We start from the raw sequence: 19,584 nt of genomic DNA on the forward strand, positions 1-19,584 counted from the left end.
ATTCCCAATGATTTCAGTAGGACTTGTTAAAATTGAGAAGCTCTGAAAAGTAAAGTACATTATAAAACAAAAAATAGAAATACATGTACTAGCAAGTACTAAGGAAAAAAGTCTGCCTAAGTGACACAACTTGCAGTTAACATTGGGCTTTGCTTAATTGATTCTACCCCTTAATTTAGCTCAAGACCACGTCAAATATGCTGCACTATCCTAGTCAGTTTTCATATGCTAAATATTCATCACATCTATTCAATACCACTGATGCTAATGTTCTGACTTAAGCTGCCAAATTTGCTATGGACTAGCCCACTGTGACTTCAGATATGTCACTTAATTCTTCTACTCCTCTTTCGCTGGTCTGCAGGATAGACATGGCAATATCTCAAACAAGAACTGTGAGAACATTGTATATAAAGGTGTTAAAAATAGAACCATGGGACTACATTAAATTAATCTTCATCTACCTCCTTTCTGATGTTCACTCACAAAGTATCATTCTGTACAAATGTTGCAAAGTATGAACAGTCATTCATTTCCTTACTATCCATCTATCCCACCTGTGCACTTGTGGGCATAAAAATACAGAACATGCAATTTCCCTTCATCCACAGAATAATTTTTAAAAGGCACACTTCCCTTGCACATACTTTTGTGTAATTTCAGATAAAAAATAAGAGATAAGTTGCATGCAGTTAGTGTTAGTATTAACACTGTCAGAGAGCATTTGAAGCAAGCAGGATAGAAACTTGAATTCTGGAGCAATTTTGAACACCAGCAATACAGTTCTAGATGTAAACTTTGCAGCTAAAGTCCATCACTATAAGCATATAGATCCTATGGGGCACACAATCCCATGAATTTCTATTCATTTTACTCAGAGATTAGGATGCTCAGCACTTCACAGAACTTGACAACAGTTTTATTGGACTAATAATTTAAAGCAAATCGTTAGGTTAAAATAAAATAACTATCAAGGACAAAATAAAAAACATGAAAACATTATGATCTCTTTCAGGAATGCTGACATTAGTTTGTTCTGAAATGAAAGAAAATCTTGTTTCCTCAGTCTAAATGCTGACATTTTCCAGCAAAGAGGTAAGTAACCTCTGAGCTGTTCAGTGCATTGACTCAACTTTATAAAAAATCCTTTCTATCTGTAAGTTTTTTTCCACACAAAAATGTGTGCTGGATCCATAAAATACATAGAGTAGGATTACTTATTTAGTCCTAAAATTACCTCTCTTCTGTGTAACAACACTAGCATGTGAAGAGGGCCATATAAAGACTTTTTCTTTTCATCTCCCACCTTGGCAGCACTACAGGAGCTATGTTCGGCCGAATCTAGCCTAAGAAATAGGGGTCTGGCTACCATATTAGCAGACTAAACACAATTCTAGGAAGCTCTAGCCACAGGATGAGTGCAAATGCCTGTATTTTAGAATTTTAGAGAAACTCAGAATCTGCCAAAGAAGCGCTAAGCACACATGTTGAGCTTCTTCACAATACTGGGACACCACAGCAAGCAAACATACCATGCTTTCCTGCTAAATTTCATTTAAAGGTTGATGAAGAAGGAGTGAGACAAAAACTCTTAAGAAGGATGAGTGACTACTGTTCTGAAGAAAAACTAGTTGAAGACACAGACCTAGCAGAAACACATTTCCCTCCCTCGTCCGTTCTCTGTTGCTGTGCTTCCCAACCTGCAACATGGGCAGGCAGGACTGGTGACCGTGACAGTACCCAGCTGTCTTGACCTCCCCGCCTGCTGGGGGAGGTTGGCCAGCTAAGGAGTTATTCTGAGAGAACAGATGGGGCAGGGGCTGAAACTAAGAAGAGAGGGAGAGCGCATCCCAGCCTCAGGCTGCAGCAGGAGCACAGCAATGCTCACTCCAAGCAGAGGAGGATGGGGGCAGAGAAATGGCAAAGAAAAACCTTCCAGTGTGAGGTAAAAAGAGGGAGACAAAGCGCAGGATGAAGGGAGGACTATTCGCCTCTTCCACATAGTGAATTCCTTCCTTCATCCTAGCAGCTGAGTAAAGCACTTTCAAAAGGCATTGTAAGAATAAACTAATCTCAAGTTCCTCAGCAAATGCAGTATTTAACATCTAACGGATGTGATTACAGAAGATTTCACTGTTTGTTTTCTCTCTGATACATACATAGCCATTGTAATGCTTCCCAAATTCAAATATGGTCACAGTTACATATTATGGAAAATATTTTGCACAGAAGTAGTCTCAGCCTCTGGTCTACAAGGACAGTGATTCACTAGGATTTCTCTTAACTTAGAAGCACTCATAAGCCTATTGCCAACCCCCTTGCATCCAGCAGCAGCTGACTCGTTTAGCTATCTTTCAGCAGCCCACTGCTTGTCAATAAATCACTGTGTTTATTCCTATGATGCCTCCTGTGAAGTGCTTTGGGAATTGTGGCAAAGATTTCTGGGCTGCCTCTGAGAACTGGTTGTGAATGGCTGCCTCTGGGTTGACATGATGAAAAAAGGTTAAGCTCTTCACCCAAGCAGCCTCTTAGAAAGATTCACTGTGACTCCAGTGATCCCTTTTCTATAGAGCAAACCTATGCTCTGTATCTGCCTGAATACATAAGGGAGTTGACATTTGTCTTCTGTGTGGCTCATGTACTTAAGTTTTCCTCTCTTCTCATTACTCGTGAAGGGTGATTACATTTCGCATGGAATATCACTGGTGATACATCACACTTCAGGGCTGTGTTTCCCCCCTGCCTCTAATGGGATCCTGTGGTTACTTATCTTTTTCCTTTCCTGAATACCAAACCTCCCACAAGTCTGTGTGTTAGCCACCAGCCTCCCACCAAAGAAGAATAATGGGACTCCTACTGAAGCTCATTAATAGTAAATTATTTTCTGTTAGTGAAGATCATTTTCTCTGTGAAGTCTCTGAAGAGTCACGGACTATTCAGCAGAACACAGCCCGACCCACAATTGATTTGAGAACAGTGGTTTAAAGGAAACCTCAGACTTCGATAGTGAGCCATTAAGAATAGCTACTTGTACGGTGCCTGCCTGAACACTGAGAAAGGGAGAAAAAGTAGAGTCTTTCTTTCGTGACTGGTTGATTATTCTTTTCCCATCTTCAAGTGAATGTTTGCATCAGAGGTCTGAAGCAGCAGACAAAAGCTAAGTAAAAAAAGCTGTAAGTAATAGAACTCACATTTTATTGTAAAGAGTATGATTTTTTCTGTGTTTTTGTAAAACAAAGCTAAGGCATTTCCTGGTGTTTCTCAAGACTATCTTATGCAGATGAAACAAGAAATGCCCAGAAAAAGCAGATATCAAACAGTTCAAGGTCACACTGTTTCTACAGGATAGACTCTTTTGTGTCTCTATAGCTCCTCTGATAGTTCTTTATGACACTTTCAGGTTGTAGAGTTTTGGCCAGGGAACTGTTATTCGGGGAGGGGGGGGGGCGGATCTGAATCAGCCTGAGGGAATAGGACATCTGAATTCACACTGGAATTCAAAAGTTCCAGGCCAAGCATTACAGATCTTTAAGAGGATGCTTAATAAAAACATGCAGACTATATTCCAACTCTACACCTGTATGCATAATAAATACAATAGTGAAAAGGCCTACTTCCATATCAAACAATACCTTCTGGCTTGTGCCATTAAAGTGCATACTCTTTTTTGCTATCCCAGATCTCTGACTTCTCCTAGCAGGTACTACCAAGGAAAAATAGGAGGAATTAAAAGCTTTTCTACTCAATCTCTCAAAACCAAAAACTAGCAGATGGCTGCCTTGTGTTTCACAGACATGGAGCCCACGCCTGGGCTCTTTAAAACTTCTAGGAAGATGAGAAGACCTCACCACCTTCCCTTAGGAAGCAGACTGTCCAGGGTCTGGGGGAACACAACCAGAATGTCTTCATAAAGCATCTCTCTCTGCCCAGCCCACAGGTAGATAAACAAATTTGCTCAGAAAAATCCCAACTACCTCTAAGCAGGATCTGTTAAGAGAAAAGAGCTGCTATTTGTACATAGCTGCTTTTTCAAAGGAGAAAGTTCAGGGAATGAAAGGAAGCTGAAGGGTAACTTGGGGTCACTATGAATGTGAACCAAGCAAACACCACTGGCTATAAGGTCAGTTTGGGGAACAGGGGAAGGCTTGACACACACATAATAGGAGTAAAATGCACTTAAAAGCACACAGCCTCTATTACAGGCATGTTTCCTAAATTGAAACCCATAAGACAAAAAAGAAAAAAAGAAAGAAAAAGGTCCAAGGATCTAATCCATGGGAGTAAATAGGTGGCCCTCTTCCTGGTTATTCGACAAAAGTGGGAAAAGAGAAGAGGCACAGAGGTACTACTGTAGCCCTTGTACTAGCTGCAGCTCCACTGCTACAGTTGAAAAAAGGGTCAGAAGACAACTAGCATCCACGGAGCCACCAACAAGTTGTTCATCTCCTGCAAAAATACTAGTCTTCCATTCGCTTGACCATATGAGAGAAAAACTTCAAAGCTGGAGAACACAGTTCTTTAACAGGAAACCTATCATCTGATAGCTACTCTCAAAAGCAGCTTCTGGGTTTTTGCAGAGAAACTGCTGCTGGGACTTTGCCGGTTCAGCAGTTAAAGATAATCTCAAAGAATCCCTCTGCAAATTGTAAAGTACTCAGGCTGATGAACAACAAGGTGTTCAGGGACTGAACTGATTGTTTTAATTTGCACAATACCAGCAGCAAGCAGCTTTTCAGAATTATTCCGCTTTAATTCACCTGTTCCAGAAGCCAGACAAAACCAAGACAGAAAAGAATCTTCAATAAATAAACCAGACCTGCAAGTATTTCATTTGATCTGCAGCTTGATAAGCACATCTGACAATAAAAGGAAAATAAGATTGTCTATTATATTGCATTTTTCTACGTACTAGTAAGGAGCTAGGGGTATGCTTTGACTAAACAAAATAGTCAATAGGATCTGACTCTTATCTGACAGACCTAGTCCCTTTAATTTATGGAAAAGAAAGGACACAAGTCATCTGAACTCTACTCCCAGTATCTCTGGAAGTAGGGCCATGGTTGACCTACCTTGCTACATTGCAGCAGCCAATACTTTTCCTTCCCCTTCATTTAACACGTAGTTACAAGTGTGCAGCACTCACTCCAGAAGTAGCAAGTAGTTCATTCAAAGGCAGGAATAAATCCTTCTTACTCATCCCTCACTTATATTTTTAACAACATTGCCTTCAAAATGCTGCAAATCAATTTCTCCTCCCCCCTTACTGTCTCCCACATTGCCTTTTCAGAGTATTTTTAGTTGTTCTGATTAAAAATTTACTTCTTAAGTACCATTGAGTACACAGTGCATTTCTTGATTACAGTTGTATAATTCTTTCAGCCTGCTTGAATATCTTCCTTACAAAGGAAGCTGTGGAGGCATATCCCTCCTTCCATTCTCTTTGCACGGAAATAAAGGCTTAGTGGGAAATTTCTAAAAATCATGGCCATAGGAAAACAATCTCTCTGCAAAACTCAGAATATATATTTTTTCAGAACAGGGAGATGAATCCATAATACCCCACAGCGCTATGTAATGTATCTAGTGGAAGAGACACAATATGCTGAGATGAAGAAAAGGCCTGCAGTGGTCAGTTAAAGTAAAGATGAACAACCTCAGTATTTCTGAATTCTATTCCTGGTACTGTATCGCAAGGGCTAGATACTCACCCTTGACTCCTTTGTCTCTTTATCTCTTGGACCTTCAGCCTGTCCCCTCTACCACAGCTCAAGTTAAAACAATATTCTATCACTTAGCTGATATTCTCCCTGGCTCCAGCCCTAGTTTTGGGGCAGGACCCGCCAAGCAGCTGCACTTTACCTAGGGACTCTTACCAAGCCACAATCCTTCAGAAGTGTTTCTGCTAGCTTTGGGCTGCGACATCCTCACCAAACCAGGTGTCCAACAGCACTAGCTCTACCGACTTTGAGTAGTGTGAACAAGCTATTCGTCATTGTGGTCTCTAACCCTTTTCTGATTACCTGAGTTCAGGCATTTCAGTTTTACTTGATTTTCAGGTTGCAATCCTCATTTAATACAAGCCAAATTACTTCTTTCCAGTCTCCCCACTTGCCCTTATCCTTACTTGTAACCACATGAGATAAAATTCAATCATTTGTTTTAAAATGGTTATTACATCATTTCTGGTCTTTATATTAGGAAATTCAGTTTACTTTCTACTATGTATGTATATCACAGACTTCATGTTCAACTTCAAGGTCTCTATTTCAAGTTGTTGCACAATTAGCCAGTATTTCCTGTGCTACTTTAGGCATGTACATTTTTATTATCATTGCTGGAATTCCATTTGTGCATGGTCGCAATACTAATTTTAAACTCTCAGAAATGCCAAATACTGCTCTTACTGGAAGTCTCTCGATGGCAGCATTTTTGATTTGTTTACTCATAATGGGCACAGATCTTCCTACCCTTTGATGCCATTCAGCCGACCTTCTTTATCTCTCTGAAACCTGCTTCCTTTCCCCCTCCAGAAACTGGAGAAGTCTTGACACTGAAAATAGAACCCTTTTGTGATTTAGTTTCTGAAAGACATTCATATTGATTAGGCAGATTAGACAAGCTGAGTAGTATAAGTCTGAACTTAAGAGTGCAGCACCCTTTGCAAAAAATAATGAGAAAATCACTAATTTCTGTTCTCCCTTCAGCATCAATACAGTCTAAAATATCCTCTTTGTTTTTGCAAATGTTTGTTCTCTGGAATGTTCCACAGAGAAAAACATCAGCCACAAATTCTTTTTCATCATGTATTTGCACAGCAATGCTTAAATATCCTTAAAAATGCTTAAATGTCCTTCTTTCTTGAAAGAAAAAATCCAGCCAGGTAGTAGAAACAGGCCACTATCTTCTGGTGGCTAGTCTCACAGCTCAAGTCATATATAAGAACTGACAACTAAAAGTAGATCACAATGAACTGATTTTACAAGCTATGCACAGACAAGTATGTTCTGCTAATCAAAATTATAGAAATCTAAATGTTTGTGGCCAATGCATCAAGCAAAGGACAGCTTAAATCCACAAGGCAAACTGTAGAAATTATTTTGTCCACTGCTAAGGGACAGTGTTATTCTACATGCCTTGCAGGTCCTCCAATCCTGTTCTTGCTATAACCTCCACAATTTCGCTCACTTGCTTTGGGATTTCAGCAAAACCACAGCTTTTCCTCCATCTCCAACGATGTATTCTTTAAATGCCTGAGGACTGCAGCCATGTTGTGCTTTATTCATATTGAATGAAGTTACACCCGACAGCATCATCAGCACAAGCCTAATACAATATCTAGTTTCCAAGAATATCCTAAAAATAAAGTGATCATAGGCCTTACATTTCCATTTGTGTTCTGTACTAAAGCTCTGTGATGGCCTTTTGCCATAAGGGCAAAGGGAAGGCATTAACCACAGACAGAATTAGGCTCTGAGCTGTTCAGGCCTGTGTACTACTCATTCTCTTCCACATCCTCATGTCTAGAACACAACATCCGCATTTCACACAGGTGCTGCTTCTTTTCTACCCAAGGATCTCCTCTGTTCCCAGATTTTCTGGTCTGGCTGCCAGATATAAACCCACCAACCAGTGCCTGAGCTTCACAGAGTGGGAGGGATGCTGTTTGGCACTTGGAAGAAGGTATCTTCCAACTGCAGGTACCCAGCCACAGCTGAGATTCATGGCCATCTCCTCTCACCTGACATCTCACACAGACACATATCTGTAATGTAGACAGACATGTCATGATTACAGCCACTGGAAAAATCCATGTTCTCCATTTAATTCAAAATCTTTATTCAAAAGGAGAGTATGGGGCAGGGGAGCTCACTTGGAATAGTTGGGATGAAACTGAGAGGATGAAATTCTTGTGGATCACAGGACTCTTGTTGATCACCTCTATAATTATCCTAGTTTTCAGACTCACTTTTACTAAATGGTATCTACCTTGCCTTAGTTGCTAAAACTCATTTCTCTGCTTGGAATGGAGCATACTGGTTTCTTTGCTACATAAGGTCTACCTGATGCACTGAAGAACAGGATTTTACAGGAACAAGAGAATTCAAAGAGGTAAATATAGAAGTGTCCACATACTCTAACTACTGCTAGTACTTTGTTCTCCAATAGGGAGCATCTACTTTTTCCATCTCAGACTAAGATACGACTGGACTATAAAATAATTCCTGCTTGCCACATTTTACAATTGATCTAGCCCCATTAGGCTAGCAATTAGTTTCCATTACAATTAGTTTCAGCTGTCAGGAAAAAACAAGACATTTTGGCAGACTAAACTGAACCAAAAAGGTTATTTGCCGGAAAGCCTTCTTCACATATCTCACATTACTCACTTTACCTGAATGTTGTGTCTTGTTTAGTCAAGTTTATGTTAGGTGCATTCGGGCTGGAACAGTTCTTAATTAACCTAGCACAGTAACTTGGCATTCCCCTAAATCTTGGCTTTCAGCAGTGAGAATACTTCCCCTTGTATCTTTAATTGCCTGTGCTTTCCTAGAAAATGGCTCAACATCATCAACTTGCAAAGTGGATAACCCAGAAATGCAGCATTTCTTCCTTTTTTCAAACAGACATCTCTTCCTTGTTTACAGATGGGAAGGCTATGGCTGTTTAAACAATTACTTATCTCATGCTGTTTTTCTGCTTTTCCTTTTCCCTATATAGGAATACATTTCACTGCTAATGTAAACTGTAATTGCTACAAACTGCAGCATGGTTATCAATCTGATTCCTAGTAGAACCTTGAAAGGTCTCTGAATCACAGAAAAGTCTGTAGATAACTACACAGAGATAACTATGACAGAGACAGCCTTTATAAAGTATATGAATTAAAAGACCTCTTTTCTGTGCTCTGAACTAGCTTTATTTGTGTGGCATTTTCTCTTTTCCAATCTTTCCAATTAAGAAAGGTGGATTAAAAAGGAAAATAAGACCTCCAAGTGTGCTAACTCCTCTTCCTTTTAATTGCATGAAAGTGGCATTTTTAAAGGATGAAAAATTCTGAATTTTAAATTCCAGAAGTGATCAACTACAGGCATGAACTTATTAAACTGCTTCACTGTCAGACTTACTTATAAGTAATTAACATTCAAGACAGGAACACTGCAGACTTTCCTATCCTATATACTTTTTCTCCATCCTCCACATAAGAATCACTACAAATTCAAGATAATGATTACAAGCATCCAGATCCATAACATACAGATCCATAACAACACAGGGGGGTTTTTAATGTTAATTTCTGTGCCCAGAGGCTTTTCTGTAATACTGAATAAAAGAAGCCACTGTACCAGTCATTAAACAAGACAATTATCTTGGAATTAAGACTAAGCAGAACGCTCTTTTTTTCAAAGAATCAGTTACAAAGGCTTTGCAGAACAGATAAAAACAACTTACACTGTTTATGTCATCAGTTTGCAACACCTTAGCAAGTTTTGTATGTGCACACCCTGTGGTCTAAGAAGAAACGGCAGAGCAACCCTTATGGCTAACATCAAAGTCAGCCTTTATCTATAGTTCTTCTTCTTTAATGAGGTAGATCATCTGCTTGAACTACTGTCTTTTACTGGTGCATTTTAGAAGGTTTCTTTTTATTGTTGTTGCAGTGGAATACATTAAGAGTACTATCCCACTTACCAACCACCCACCAGTAACACCCACTGAAACCCTTTTGGCCTGAAGGTGAGAAGTGTTTACTCCATGCAGTATTATAGCACATTCAGACTTTTGCTGAAAAAGGGTTTAATGCCTTTAGGGAGGGAACACTGAGCAACACTAGCAAAGTCCTAAATTAGTGTGACAATTCTCAGGGAGAGATCATACTTCCCATTCATTTGTCCAAGCTGCAGAGGGAACTGGAGGAGTATTCTTTGTACAGGAAGAAAACACCTCGTACTTATCAACTGCCATACTGGTATGTATTCAGGATGTGTCAAAGTATCTCAGAGCAGAAAAAAAAAAAAAAAAAAAAAAAAAAAAAAAAAAAAAAAAAAAACCAAGGAGGACAGATTAATTAAGAAAACAATTTTGGTTAGCCAGTAGGATATTTACTTCTTTATTTGGAATGAGCAAGTTGGAAAAGTGCATATGCAATAGCTGGTATTTGTCACTGTTTGAGACAACTGATAGTATCAGTTGGACAATTAACCTTTGCACCCAGAATAGTCATATCAATGCTGCTGTATCAATAAAAAGGCATTCTGCAGTCTGAGAGATTGCTAAGCAGCATAAATATGTATCAGAAATAGGAAAAAAACTGTTTTTCTCTCCCCACCAAATGCTAACAATAGTCTTCTGCAACCAGTCATTATTACTCCTGATATTTACAGGCAAGGTCTGCTAGTGGATGAAGACCAGAAAAAGAAAGGAAGAGAACACAGACACAAACCTGTCAAAGAGCAGAACAAGAATATTAGACATCCTCTGGATAAGAGTATGATGCATTGACAGATGTCTTCAGGAAAGCAGTTGTTCACTAGCACTATGATTAACTAGGTACAACACATTGGGATTGCACTGTGAATACTGTAAGCTCAGTACTAACACAAAACTAAAATTTAAGTAATATTTTTAAATAAAAGTATTTATTCTTGAGAGTGTGGAAGAAAATGTTTTGGAGCAAAAAAAAATGAAATGTACAAACACTATAAACATCAAGAATTTATTGGTATATAGCACTAAAAATATTCTGACAATATGGAAAAATAAGTAAAATAAATTTTACTTACTTTGGATGGGTAAATTCATCCAGTAGGACAACCCTTTCTATCAAGTCTCCACCGATGGTTCGGGCCAAATCATAGAAATCATTTTTAGAGTATGTCTTTGTAGGCAGCCAAAACGAGATATCATTGATTAAAGGTGGATATTTGCTGAGTGGCTGAAAAAAAAAGAAAATACATACCTTTATTATAAACGGCTGGCCTGGGTAGGAATACCTACAACTCTATTTTGAATTTGTGTAATATACAGGATATGTATTTTGGATGCTTTCTGAAATCTATTTTGAAGCACAGTTTGGCCTTGGAAACAACTGAGAAGAAAGATTTTATTTTAGAAAGTATCTTCTAAAGAAGCCCACGTAATCATCTGTAGGATCTGGCCCTGTTTCTGCATTATCAAGTGTATGTTACTAACTTAAGAAACAGAATTATTGCAATTTTGTGTGTGCATGCATGTGTGTGTATACCAAAGGGGTAAAGTAGACTGGAAGAACAAATGCTTACAATAGTAAGTCTAACTTTTTTAGTATTAAGTGCTAACCTTTTCACAGAGACTTATTACACAGAAAAATCATTTATGGTAAAAGACAAGGCAATAATTCCAAATCATTCTCTCACTTTACCACCTGGCCAGTCAATATCATTGCAGTAAGTCTTGTATCAATGCTAAAGTTAGTATATGGATAAAATTCCCAGCTCTGAAATGTATTGATCTGTTTGTTGTAGAGCTACATGAGCTACATAATTGTTTATTAGCTACATCTAAAAAACATGAACAGGGTAGGACAAGAGTCTCCAACTAGCAGGTCAAAATGAAGCTACTAAGATTATATTCAGACACCTGAGCAGACATGTGCTCTGTTCCAACAGATCCCATTGCCATCTCCGTCCTTTTTTCAAAACTCACCCGCCCTCTAATAATGGAGTGACCTAAAGCCTATTGACTTTGATCTGTTTTCAGGTTCAAGCAAACAGCAGCCCCAAAAGCTGTCTCCCTCTGAGTTTACAGACATATCAGAGGCCCCTCTTGAAAGCAATGTGCTCATTCCACCATGTTTTCATCTGCGCTGGCATTTCCAGCCACCAGTTCCAGCTACCTCTCATCACAGTTTTGGAGAGCTCCAGCACACTCTGCTCTCCAAAGCTAACAGCAGTTAACTGATCCCGCATGTTGGCCCTCAACTTCTAGCACACTGCCCTCCTCTGCCATCCAGCCAGCTCTGATATCCCAGCCTGACCATCTCTTGTTAGTTTTTATTTTTATTAAGATTTGCAAGTAAAATAAAAAGGTTCAGGAAAAGGTACAATTGATACCACCTGCACAATCCTGGTCTGCATTGGTCACAGAGCACCTCACAGAGAGTGCTGCTGATGCACAGCCAATCTGCACCATTTCTTTGGTGATTTGTAGATGCATGTTGCTACTGCACTGTATTACATTTTCTGTCTACTTTCCATTTCAAATATTGCAGTGCACTCTCTTAGCCATTCTTCAATAGCTTCAGAAAACAAAAGAATGCTTTCCCCGTAATTACACTATAAGATTCCACTGAGCTCAAGTTGAAAGGAACATTGCAAATAATGACATTTTATTTTTCAATTACCCAAGCTGAAAGAATGTAGGGGTACTGAATTACTAGGGTTTTTAATAATAATACAGAAGCTTTTTGATGATCCCCATTCCATGATGCATTATAAGCCACATATCCATATATATCCATATATATCCATATATCTACATAGCCATATATCACATATATTTGGAAGAGTGTTGCCAGCAGGTCGAAGGAGGTGATCCTGCCCCTCTACTCAGGGCAATTTCTTCCCTGTGAGAGTGATGGAGCACTGGACCAGGTTGCCCAGAGAGGTTGTGGAGTCTCCTTCTCTGGAGATCTTCAAGGCCCGCCTGGATGCAACCCTGTCTAACATGCTCTAGGTGACCCTGCTGAGCAGGGAGTTTGGACTAGATGATCTCCTGAGGTCCCTTCCAACCTTACCGATTCTATGATTCTATGACTCTATGATATCCTTTTCTGGCTGTCCATGGTTAATAAATTAAAGAAATACTTAATGACACTGCTAACTATTCTCTCTCAAGATGCTAATTTTAGTTTAAAAAGAGTAACTGGGTACCAAAATTGTAATAGTATCCCGCTGTGCCAGCCTGCCTAGCCCACGCAGTCACGGGCTGCCATAGCAGAGGAATGCATCACTGAAGATTCAGGTCTGCGCGAGTTTGTGACAGCAAACAGCTACGGTGGCGTAAGGCCTTCCCAATTCCCAGCTCTCTGCTCTAGCTTTCTGTCGGAGATCACTACCTCTGCAGCAGTCGACAGAAAAAACACGTACCTGTTCCTTCACCATGGCAGCTCAGCGCTTGGCGTAGCCTGCTGAAAATTGCCCTTTACAGTGGTTTGTGCTAACATATGCTAGACCAAGAACTACAGCAGCTTGAGGCACTGGTGGACAGCTGTCTTAAGCAGCAGTAGGATCCACCAGAATTCATTTATGGGTATAAAATAGCAAACACTCAGTATGTTGCCACACCAGTGGGACATTTTTGACACATGGAATCAAGTCACTGACCGAGTTTTCTCTCTTCATTCGCACACAGCAAAGGATTGCTGGCTAACCTGCATCCAGGTACCTCACAGCTACACAAGAGAGAAAATAACAGAACCATTTCTTGAGGAAAAAAACATGACGATAACGAACAGTCAGTGCTAGTGATCAAGTCAACACAAAGCTACAGAACGTTTTTAGCCTGAAGTTCTGAAATACAGGAAGAAACACAGGGGTTTTCAGAAATGCTTGTTCATGTTTTCTCCAGGTGCAGTAATCGAAGTGCAACATGCAAAAGGAAATAGGAGAATTTCTGTGATATGGCCTTAAAATAAAATTTTCTCACTGCTACTGGTACTGATGACACAATGAAAGAACTGTAAATCTCGTGGAGGAAAAAAGTCATAGTTATATTTTGACAGCTATGACACAAATACAAGGTTATCAATGACATGTACCAAAAACTGGCTTAGCAATTCCACAACAGCCAAACTATTAAAAAGCCAGCCATGTTTTACTGCCATTACTGGTCTAGGCTGAAAAATATGAGACTTACCAGTATTATGGCTGCCAAGCTTTATTAGTCCTGCATCGCCTATGTTTTAGACAAATATGTACATAAACTATACAGGGCTTTAATGTAAGATAATACGCTCATTGAAATGGAAACTACATTCTTGTAATAGCGAAACCTTTCTTAATACACTCCACGCTGAAACTACATTAATTCAATGTTATCATGGGAAATTTAAACATGCAACAGGCATGACATTCAAATTCACAAATTTACAGCTGTAACTTAGACCCCTTGCACATAATGAAGTATCCTGTATTAGAGTATATGCTCCTAGATTTATGCTTTTGTATTTATGACCAGCACAGACAAATTACAGTTGCTGCAGGAAACATAATTTTGAATTTCTTGGCTGTCATGGTTTAAAATTCCCAGTCACAATCTTCCATTATGATAAGTTTTCTGCCCTTTCCTTCACCAAATCAAATTTCTTTTTTTTCCCCCTAAGTTATATACAGGGAGTTCTATATATTCATATGTGTATACACAAATACACACACTCACTTCATATATACCCACAGATCTATCTATGTATCTACACACACATTTATGTATAACAATACACACATACATCTCAAGGAGGAAAGGGAAAAATTTCAGTAGAGAACCTTTTTAAAATCTAATAGGCAGATACACAGGTATGTTCTGGGATTACAGTAATGCAGTGATACACTGGTCTGCTCTGCAGGAAACTGCAAAAGAGCATTAGTCTCCAGCTGTGCTCCAAGATGCCCAATGTAGAGGGGCAATGAACACTCAGTGAGATCACTGGATGGCAGCTCACATTCCACAACAGAGCTGTTCACCTCTGCAAACACACCTGCAAATAATGGGAACACCATGTATTTACAAGTTACCCCTGGAAATCAGACACCTTGCTTGTAAATGGACCATTTTCTGGGTGGAAGAGATCTTCCTCGGGCATGGGTGAAAATGCCCTATCCTTGACTTGAGGATCACATAAAAGCCTGTCAATGCCTAAACCAGCATGGAACCGTTAATTCATTCAACATGGAGAGGGAAACATAATTCACTGTTTCTCAGAGAAGCAAGGGGAAAAGAGGAAAGAGAGTAAGGGAGGCACCAGGTTTCAAATTAACTAAAGGATGCATTTTTTCCACACTGTGAATTATAAAATCATAGAATCACAGAATCGGTAAGGTTGGAAGGGACCTCTGGAGATCATCTAGTCCAACCTCCACAATCAGCAGGGTCATCTAGAGCATGTTAGGGTTGCATCCAGGCGGGCCTTGAAGATCTCCAGAGAAGGAGACTCCACAACCTCTCTGGGCAACCTGGTCCAGTGCTCCGTCACTCTCACAGGGAAGAAATTCCCCCTCACGGTCAGGCGGAACTTCCTGTGCTTCAATTTCTGCCCATTGCCTCTTGTCCTGTCACATGGGACAACTGAAAAGAGTTTGTCCCTGTCCCCTTGACACCCTCCCTTCAGGTACTTACACATATTGATAAGATCCCCCCTCAGTCTTCTCTTCCCCGGGCTAAACAGGCCCAGCTCTTGCAGCCATTCCTCATAGGGCAGGAGCTCCAGCCCTCGGATCATCCTCGTTGCCCTACGCTGGACTCTCTGCAGTAGCTTCATGTCTCTCTTGTCCTGGGGAGCCCAGAACTGGACACAGTACTCGAGATGAGGCCTCCCCATGGCTGAGCAGAGGGGCAGGATCACCTCCCTCCACCTGCTGGCAACACTCTTCCCAATGCACCCCAGGAGACCATTGGCCTTCCTGGCCACAAGGACACATTGCTGGCTCATGGTCTATTTGTCATTTCCCAGCACTCCCAGGTCTTTCTCTGCAGAGCTGCTCTCCACAAGGTCAGCCCCCAGCTTGTACTGGTGCCTAGCGTTATTTTTCCCTAGGTGCAGGACTCTGCACTTGCCCTTGTTCAAACTCATGAGGTTCCTCTCTGCCCAACTCTCCAGCCTGTCCAGGTCTCTCTGAATGGCAGCACAGCCCTCAGGTGGATCAGCCACTCCTCCCAGCTTGGTATCATCAGCAAACTTGATGAGGAGGCACTCTGTCCCCTCATCCAGGTCATTGATGAAGAAGCTGAACAGGATAGGACCCAGTACTGAGCCCTGGGGGATGCCAATAGCCACAGGCCTCCAACTAGACTCCACGCCACTGACGACGACCCTCTGAGCTCTGCCTTTCAGCCAGTTCTCAATCCACCTCACTGTCCACTCGTCTAACCCACACTTCCTGACCTTATCTAGGAGGATGTTATGGGAGATAGTGTCAAAAACCTTGCTGAAGTCAAGGTACATAACGTCCACTGCTCTCCCCTCATCTACCCAGCCAGTCATGCCATCAGAGAAGGCTATCAGGTCGGTTAAGCAGGATTTCCCCTTGCTGAATCCATGCTGGCTACTCCTGATCACTTTCTTTTCCTCCATCTGTCTGGAGATGACCTCCAGAATGAGTTGTTCCATCACCTTTCCAGGGATGGAGGTGAGGCTGACCAGGCTAGAGTTGCCTGGGTCCTCCTTCTTGCCCTTCTTGAAGACTGGAGTGACATTGGCTTTCTTCCAGTCCTCAGGCACCTCTCCAGTTCTCCAGGACTTTTCAAAGATGATGGAGAGCGGCCTGGCAACAACATCCACCAGCTCCCTCAGGACCCGTGGGGGCATCCCATCCAGTCCCTTGGATTTGTGGATGTCTAGCCTGCCCAGAAAGTCTCTAATCCTATCCTCCTCAACCAAAGGAAAGTCTTCCCTTCTCTGGACTTTCTCCCTCACGTCCAGGCTGCAGGATTCCTGAGGGCTGCCCTTAGCAGTGAAGACTGAAGCGAAGGCGGCATTCAGTAACTCTGCCTTCTCTGTATCCCTTGTCACCAAGGCCCCTGCCCCAGTCAGCAGCGGGCCCACACTTTCCCTAGTCCTCCTCTTGCTGCTGATGTATCTGAAGAAGCCCTTCCTGTTGTCCTTGACATCCCTTGCCAGACTCAATTCCAACTGGGCCTCCGCCTTCCTCGCTGCATCTCTACATACTCTGACTGCATTCCTATAATCCTCCCAAGTAGCCTGTCCTCTCTTCCACATTCTGTGTATTTTCTTCTTCTGTCTGAATTTGGCCAAGAGCTCCTTGCTCACCCATGCAGGTCTCCCTACCCTTATGCTGCACTTCTTACTCATAGGGATGCACCGCTTTTGAGCTTGGAGGAAGTGATGTTTGAATACTAGCCAGTTCATACTGATGGATTCCACTGGAAAAGGACAGTACCACTGAGTGTGGGAGGAAGGATCTAAAAAGGGACTAAACAAATTCATGGTAGATTCGTCTACTGATAACTCGGAACAGTGATCCAACTGCATTTTTGGCTCAGGAACTGCCTGGTTGCTATAAGATGGTTCAGTAAAGTAAGAGAAGGATCACACTGTTTTCATACTTGCTCTGCAATTACACTCTCCTCCGAGCATTTGCTGTTTGCAATTATGTGATACAGTGTACATGAGCTGGATGAGCAGAGCATAACAGGACTTCCGTTTTTTTAAGAAAATTGCTTCTTGCTCTGGTAACTACAATATTACCAAACCAAATACACCTTTTTTTTTTTTCTTTAGCTTAGTAATTTCTCATCTTAAAGCAAGTATGAGGGACATCGTAAGGAAGTTGAGCTACTGAAGAGAACAGGGGATAAAAAACCTTAGATACCAAATCCTCTTAGGCTTGGTAGCAGTATTACACAATCTAGTTTTACAGAGGCTTTTTGAGGCTTTGGGGTTGGGGGAAGGAAGAGGGGAAAGGTTGCCCATACACTTATATGGGCATTACACCATTTTTACCCATTTTTACTTTCTAATCAGCCATGTTTCTTATACATTTCTAACACTGCAAGCTTTTCATTCACAAAGGCTTTAATTCATAGTAGTTGACTGAAATGTTTGATTTCTAAGCAGTGTTTAGCATCCTCGGCCCTGACTCTGCTCCCTCTTTCAGACAGGAACCCAAATGCAAGGTCCAACCTGCCACAACCAGCATTTGCTTCCAACTCCTGGCCTGCTGGCTGCGATGCCAACATGCACTCACAGGTCAAATCAATCACAGAGCACCCTGGTTTCCACTCCACTTTGCGCAATTCATATCCCTTCACAGGGGTGATGAAGGGGGAGAGATGTCAGACTCCCCTCCAGAGATCAATACCTTGAAGAAAATTGTACTTTAGGCAGAAAGGCCAACTTGTTTGTCAGCAGCAGTCCACACGATTTAAACAGCTTTGGGTTACAAATCACTGCTGTTCCTCGTCTTGGTCAAACACTCTCTTTACCTTTACCCCCACCATCCCTGGGGAAAAACAATTGTGGAAACATAGGAAGTACCTCGTGGAAAATTTTAGAAAGAAAACAACATTGTCAAGAAACACAGCAAATTAAATAGCTGTCAAAGGTTAAGTGCCTGGTTTAGATCCAAGCAGAGCTGGGAGATGCCACAGAGAACAGGCTGACTCTCTGGCTAAGTCATGTCCTTTAAGGGGAAAGAAAGCTGCAAGGGCTGCAGCTTTGCACCTGCCAGGGGTGGCAGAGCTATCTCCCAGCACGGCCGGGCCTGCCCGTGATGGCAGGCCCGGCCGGGCTGCCCGCATCCTGCTCCTACCCTGCCTGGTGGCCTTGCTGCTGGAATGAGCCACCATCCATCCCAGCGGGCAGTGGAGTGTGCAAAGGGGAAAACGAGTTGCTTAAAGCTGGCATCTTTCCTTCTCCCTTCCATACTTTCTGGCTGCTGGCTCTACACTGCATTGTGCAAGGACTGGGTAAGGAAAACCATCAAGTAAATTCAGTTTTGCCTGCAGCGGTGAGAAGACTTGAGCTGCCAGAGCTGCTACTCGCACCATGCTAGTTGTTCAAACTGAACTGGATCTCTCTGCTGCACGGTGGACATTGCCACTGGAGTTCTGCCCCTTCCTACCTCAGCTAAACCCTCTGAGATCTTTTTGAAGGTAACAGCTCTCTCTTGAGCCATATTACAGGCTTACTGAAGGTATAACACAGGAAAGAGAATACTTCCATTCTGCCTAAGGAATCATCAGCTAGCTCTTTGTATCATCTCATTTTGTCATCTTTTCTAATGCTATTGAATTACCTTTGAATATAAAAAACCACAAGGATTTGTCACAAAATATATACCTGCACAAGAACAAATATGACCTTTCTGCAAACTAAAAGCTATGGCCTATTATAGAGCCTGCCTGACAAAGGAAAGCTGGTACCTAGTAGGACACTGAAAAATTAAGATGGGTAACAGCCAGGGAAAATATTAAACATTTTGGATAAGCTGTTCCACCTTTCCCAAGAGCACTATGAAAAACATAGAAGAAGATTGATGCTGTGGCAGAATTCAGGTGAGTGGTAAGCATTTGGTTAAACGAGTTCATCCGGAAACACTGCTACTTAATACGCCTCCACACTGCTAATGGAAAGGGACACTGTGTTCTTAGGCATAATGTTATTATGAACAGTAAGCATTTAAATTTAAAGATAAGTTAATTTAAACCTGCCACAGATAGTACTCCACATTTGAAGCTGTACTGCACTTCTCTAGGTGCAAATATATATTTTAAACAAACCTTACGGTCAAATATTTTAAACAAACCTTACGGTCAAATAGCTTAGCCAAAATGTATGGCTTTTATGCAGCTTTCTTACAAAGGATTAATCAT

General features: G+C 41.3%; 1 protein-coding gene across 4 annotated transcripts in view; it reads right to left on the reverse strand.

Annotated features, from left to right (window-relative positions):
* Positions 1-19,584, reverse strand: part of FARS2 (phenylalanyl-tRNA synthetase 2, mitochondrial) — a 255,244-nt gene that overhangs the window by 72,171 nt on the left and 163,489 nt on the right. For all 4 annotated transcript variants that reach the window (XM_062569999.1, XM_062570001.1, XM_062570000.1 and 1 more), the window contains one exon: positions 10,782-10,933. In XM_062569999.1, coding sequence (XP_062425983.1) covers positions 10,782-10,933 — 152 coding nt within the window. The remainder of the gene's footprint in view (positions 1-10,781; positions 10,934-19,584) is intronic.

This window comes from Rhea pennata, chromosome 2 (assembly GCF_028389875.1).
Source record: "Rhea pennata isolate bPtePen1 chromosome 2, bPtePen1.pri, whole genome shotgun sequence".
NCBI lineage: Eukaryota > Metazoa > Chordata > Aves > Rheiformes > Rheidae > Rhea > Rhea pennata.